Source organism: Bombina bombina, chromosome 9, assembly GCF_027579735.1.
Source record: "Bombina bombina isolate aBomBom1 chromosome 9, aBomBom1.pri, whole genome shotgun sequence".
Taxonomy (NCBI): Eukaryota; Metazoa; Chordata; class Amphibia; order Anura; family Bombinatoridae; genus Bombina; species Bombina bombina.
Window position 1 is genome coordinate 257,860,045 of NC_069507.1, and position 6,387 is coordinate 257,866,431.

The window sequence follows — 6,387 nt, forward strand, 5'->3', positions numbered from 1 at the left end:
CTGGAGCACAGTCTCGTTAAAGGGATAGTGAAATCTTCTAGTAATGGGCAGTAACACTTCCTACAACACCATAAATGCAAGCCTGTCAGCGGTCTTGCTGTGTGATCACCCCACACTGCGTGGAACACATGGTGCTTATGTTTCATTGTGGCTTGTTCTGGGGTTATTTAGCCCCCCTCAGCAGAAATAGGACAATGGCACCTTAAGTGGGTGAGACTCTGTGACAGAGAAGGAGTCTCAGGCCCAAAGGCAACCATTCAACCCTTCATAGGTTTTAATTTGCTTTTATTAACCAAAGTGTATAGATTATATACATATAAATACAGTGTGTGTGTGTATATGTATGTAATTGTGTGTGTGTATAAAACAATATTAATTGTGGGGGAGTGGAAGTCATGGTGAGTTCCCACACTTTCTTTGTAGGACTTGACCCCTGTATGTATCTCTATGTTAAAGTCATTTGCCTGCCTTTTTTCTAACACCTCAAACCTCATATCTTTAATTGAGCCCTTATAACTTTTTTTCTGCAATAATGTTTTAAAATAATTTTATTACATTGTGTTAATATTAGAGTAACTGTACTTTTCAATGTATTTTTGATGTGTTTTATGACACGGAGCATTTCTGTGACTTGTGAGCATCATGACAACGCATGTTAAATTAAATTGAGCTCAAGTGATCACGTTTTGTAATATGAGCGCTACATCTGATGCACACAAACAGCTGTGATAAACCTGATATTGCTTGTGCATAAATGCGCCACTCGTAATCTAGCCCTGTGTGAATTACACTGTGTTTATCTCTTTTTTCTCTTTTTTTAATAATATTTGTGTTCTGGTGTTGCATATTATAAGTTTAACAAGGAATTTTTAAAAAGAGGATGCTGTGTTTTCTTTGGCAGACAAGGGGTTAAACCTGTATTAGTGCCCATTGACGCCTGTTCCTTGTGAAGTCATTTCCTGTTTTGGGCTGCACATCTGTGTGCCCCTGTCTTACAGTTCTCATAGCAAGGAGATGGGACATGTGCTGCGACTGTTTCTAACCCTGAGGTGGTTGCACTGTAAGGATTGCAGCTCATTGTGAAGCTGTGTGTAATATTGCTGGACTGTGTATGTTCCTGTGTGTGTATGTATGACTGTATATGTGTATATATGTGTGTCTGATTATATGTGTATGTTCCTGTGTGTGTATGTATGACTGTATATGTGTATATATGTGTGTTTGTGTGATTCTATGTGCATGTTCCTGTGTGTGTTTATGTCTGTATATATGTGTGTGTGTGTGATTATATGTGTATGTTCCTGTGTGTGTATGTATGACTGTATATGTGTATATATGTGTGTTTGTGTGATTATATGTGTATGTTCCTGTGTGTGTATGTATGACTGTATATGTGTATATATGTGCGTTTGTGTGATTCTATGTGCATGTTCTTGTGTGTTTATGTCTGTATATATGTGTGTTTGTGTGATTATATGTGTATGTTCCTGTGTGTGTATGTATGATTGTATATGTGTATATATGTGTGTTTGTGTGATTCTATGTGCATGTTCCTGTGTGTGTATGTATGACTGTATATGTGTATATATGTGTGTGTCTGATTATATGTGTATGTTCCTGTGTGTGTATGTATGACTGTTTATGTGTATATATGTGTGTTTGTGTGATTCTATGTGCATGTTCCTGTGTGTGGTTATGTCTGTATATATGTGTGTGTGTGATTATATGTGTATGTTCCTGTGTGTGTATGTATGACTATATATGTGTATATGTGTGTGTTTGTGTGATTATATGTGTATGTTCCTGTGTGTGTGTGTATGTATCACTGTATATGTGTATATATGTGCGTTTGTGTGATTCTATGTGCATGTTCCTGTGTGTTTATGTCTGTATATATGTGTGTTTGTGTGATTATATGTGTATGTTCCTGTGTGTGTATGTATGATTGTATATGTGTATATATGTGTGTTTGTGTGATTCTATGTGCATGTTCCTGTGTGTTTATGTCTGTATATATGTGTGCGTGATTATATGTGTATGTTCCTGTGTGTGTGTGTGTATGTATGACTGTATATGTGTATATATGTGTGTTTGTGTGTGTGATTCTATGTGTATGTTCCTGTGTGTGTTTATGTCTGTATATATGTGTGTGTGATTATATGTGTATGTTCCTGTGTGTGTATGTATGACTGTATATGTGTATATATGTGTTTGTGTGTGTTTGATTCTATGTGCATGTTCCTGTGTGTTTATGTCTGTATATATGTGTGCGTGATTATATGTGTATGTTCCTGTGTGTGTACAGTATGTATATACATATATGTGTATATATGTGTGTTTGTGTGATTATATGTGTATGTTCCTGTGTGTGTATGTATGACTGTATATGTGTATATATGTGTGTTTGTGTGTGTGATTCTATGTGCATGTTCCTGTGTGTTTATGTCTGTATATATGTGTGTGTGATTATATGTGTATGTTCCTGTGTGTGTACAGTATGTATGACTGTATATGTGTATATATGTGTGTTTGTGTGTGTGTGATTCTATGTGCATGTTCCTGTGTGTGTATGTATGACTGTATATGTGTATATATGTGTGTGATTCTATGTGTATGTTCCTGTGTGTGTATGTATGACTGTATATGTGTATATATATGTGTGTGTGTGTGATTCTATGTGTATGTTCCTGTGTGTGTACAGTATGTATGACGGTATATGTGAATATATGTGTGTTTGTGTGATTATATGTGTATGTTCCTGTGTGTGTATGTATGTCTGTATATGTGTATATATGTGTGTTTGTGTGTGTGATTCTATGTGTATGTTCCTGTGTGTGTTTATGTTTGTATATATGTGTGTGTGATTATATGTGCATGTTCCTGTGTGTGTATGTATGACTGTATATGTGTATATATGTGTGTGATTCTATGTGTATGTTCCTGTGTGTGTTTATGTCTGTATATATGTGTGTGTGATTATATGTGTATGTTCCGGTGTGTGTATGTATGACTGTATATGTGTATATATGCGTGTTTGTGTGATTCTATGTGCATGTTCCTGTGTGTGTTTATGTCTGTATATATGTGTGTGTGATTATATGTGCATGTTCCTGTGTGTGTATGTAGGACTGTATATGTGTATATATTTGTGTGATTCTATGTGTATGTTCCTGTGTGTGTTTATGTCTGTATATATGTGTGTGTGATTATATGTGCATGTTCCTGTGTGTGTGTGTATGTATGACTGTATATGTGTATATATGTGTGTGATTCTATGTGCATGTTCCTGTGTGTTTATGTCTGTATATATGTGTGCGTGATTATATGTGTATGTTCCGGTGTGTGTATGTATGACTGTATATGTGTATATATGCGTGTTTATGTGATTCTATGTGCATGTTCCTGTGTGTGTTTATGTCTGTATATATGTGTGTGTGATTATATGTGTATGTTCCTGTGTGTGTATGTATGACTGTATATGTGTATATATGTGTGTTTGTGTGATTCTATGTGCATGTTCCTGTGTGTGTTTATGTCTGCATATATGTGTGTGTGATTATATCTGTATGTTCCTGTGTGTGTATGTATGACTGTATATGTGCATATATGTGTGTTTTTGTGATTATATGTGTATGTACATGTGTATGTATGACTGTATATGTGTATATATGTGTGTTTGTGTGATAATATGTGTATGTTCCTGTGTGTGTGTGTATCTTTATATATATATGTGTGTGTGTGAAAGTCTATGTGTATGTTGTTGTGTGTGTATTTATATATGTGTGTGTGTTAATGTGTTTGTCTGCATGTACATGTCTGTATCTATGTCTGTATACTGTATGTATATGTGTGCTAATGTGTGTTTGTCTGCATGTGTGTACATCTGTGTGTGTGTCTGAGTGTATGTGCCTCAGTGTGTGTTTCTCTGTTGTGTTGCTGATATGAGATGTCTCAGATCTCCCCCATTTAAAGTAGGTTTGTGTGTCTCCTCTCGGTTTTGGGTCTTGACCCTTTGGTGTGGCTCGCTATATAGGGTTGTCTTCCTCCTCTCAGGTGTGTGTTTCTCTGCTCAGATATGCCTCCCTCCTCTCAGGTGTGTGTTTCTCTGCTCAGATGTGTCTTCCTCCTCTCAGGTGTGTGTTTCTCTGTTCAAGTGTGTCTCTGTCCTCTCAGGTGTGTGTTTCTCTGTTAAGATGTGTCTTCCTCCTCTCAGGTGTGTATTTCTCTGCTCAGATATGTATTCCTCCTCTCAGGTGTGCGTTTCTCTGCTCAGATGTGTCTCTCTCCTCTCAGGTGTGTGTTTCTCTGCTCAGATGTGTCTCCCTCCTCTCAGGTGTGTGTTTCTCTGCTCAGGTGTGTCTCTCTCCTCTCAGGTGTGTGTATTTCTGCTCAGATGTGTCTCACTCCTCTCAGGTGTGTGTTTCTCTGCTCAGATGTGTCTTCCTCCTCTCAAGTGTGTGTTTCTCTGCTCAGTTGTGTCTTCCTCCTCTCAGGTATGTGTTTCTCTGCTCAGATGTGTCTTCCTCCTCTCAGGTGTGTGTTTCTCTGCTCAGATGTGTCTTCCTCCTCTCAGGTGTGTGTTTCTCTGCTCAGATGTGTCTTCCTCCTCTCAGGTATGTATTTCTCTGCTCAGATGTGTCTTCCTCCTCTCAGGTGTGTGTTTCTCTGCTCAAGTGTGTCTCTCTCCTCTCAGGTGTGTGTTTCTCTGTTAAGATGTGTCTTCCTCCTCTCAGGTGTGTATTTCTCTGCTCAGATATGTATTCCTCCTCTCAGGTGTGCGTTTCTCTGCTCAGATGTGTCTCTCTCCTCTCAGGTGTGTGTTTCTCTGCTCAGATGTGTCTCCCTCCTCTCAGGTGTGTGTTTCTCTGCTCAGATGTGTCTCCCTCCTCTCAGGTGTGTGTTTCTCTGCTCAGGTGTGTCTCTCTCCTCTCAGGTGTGGTTATTTCTGCTCAGATGTGTCTTCCTCCTCTCAAGTGTGTGTTTCTCTGCTCAGTTGTGTTTTCCTCCTCTCAAGTGTGTGTTTCTCTGCTCAGTTGTGTCTTCCTCCTCTCAGGTAGGTGTTTCTCTGCTCAGATGTGTCTTCCTCCTCTCAGGTGTGTGTTTCTCTGCTCAGGTGTGTCTTCCTCCTCTCAGGTGTGTGTTTATCTGCTCAGATGTGTCTCTCTCCTCTCAGGTGTGTGTTTTTCTGCTCAGCTGTGTCTCTCTCCTCTCAAGTGTGTGTTTCTCTGCTCAGTTGTGTCTTCCTCCTCTCAGGTGTGTGTATTTCTGCTCAGTTGTGTCTTCCTCCTCTCAAGTGTGTGTTTCTCTGCTCAGTTGTGTCTTCCTCCTCTCAGGTATGTGTTTCTCTGCTCAGGTGTGTCTTCCTCCTCTCAGGTGTGTGTTTCTCTGCTCAGTTGTGTCTTCCTCCTCTTCTCAGGTATGTGTTTCTCTGCTCAGATGTGTCTTCCTCCTCTCAGGTGTGTGTTTCTCTGCTCTGGTGTGTCTTCCTCCTCTCAGGTGTGTGTTTCTCTGCTCAGGTGTGTCTTCCTCCTCTCAGGTTTGTGTTTCTCTGCTCAGATGTGTCTCTCTCCTCTCAGGTGTGTGTTTCTCTGCTCAGGTGTGTCTTCCTCCTCTCAGGTGTGTGTTTATCTGCTCAGGTGTGTCTTCCTCCTCTCAGGTGTGTGTTTATCTGCTCAGATGTGTCTCTCTCCTCTCAGGTGTGTGTTTTGCAGCTGATGTTCTGCAGAAGCCACCTCTGCTAATTTCTAATCCAAAGCTGAACATCTCCCTGACCTGTGAGCATCATGACAACACTTTCAACACCAAGCTCTGGTACTTTCAGAAGAAGGGACAGCCGCTTACACTTATTGGATACAAATATAGGGAAAATCCTCCTGAGATGGAAAAAGATTTTAAAGACAGAATGATCATCCAGTCCCAGACTGACCAGAAAAGTATCCTACAGATTAGGAGCATCTCTATCCAGGACAGAGCAGTGTATTACTGTGCCAGCAGCATCCACAGTGACAGAAGGATACAGGGGGACTGTGCAGAAATTAGAGACAGACCCCTCCCAGAAGCAAAGACAGACAAATAAAGAACCTATTTTAGAAATACCATGAGACTTTGCATGGTCTCTAATTGTGATTTCACCAGGTTTTAAAACAGTTATACAATAAAAGTTAAGTTTTATTTCTACTATGTTGTAATTTCCAATCATATTTAAATATACACACCAATGCCATGTGTGCCTAGATTTACTCTTTCCATCTCTCACTCTGGAACAGGTTATGAATGTTGTAATTACATAGCAGATTCCACTATTTATTTAGAGACTTACAATTAAAATATCAGTAATAAAGGGGTGTTTGATGTGGTGCCATTGGTCTATATTTTATTGGGCACTTT

General features: G+C 39.5%; 1 gene segment (V, D, J or C); it reads left to right on the top strand.

Annotated features, from left to right (window-relative positions):
- The first annotated feature begins 974 nt into the window (after positions 1–974).
- On the top strand, positions 975–6,076 carry LOC128640541 (probable non-functional immunoglobulin kappa variable 3-7). The segment is given in 2 exon segments: positions 975–1,060; positions 5,697–6,076. Coding segments are annotated over 2 exon segments (426 nt in total).
- Positions 6,077–6,387: the final 311 nt, after the last annotated feature.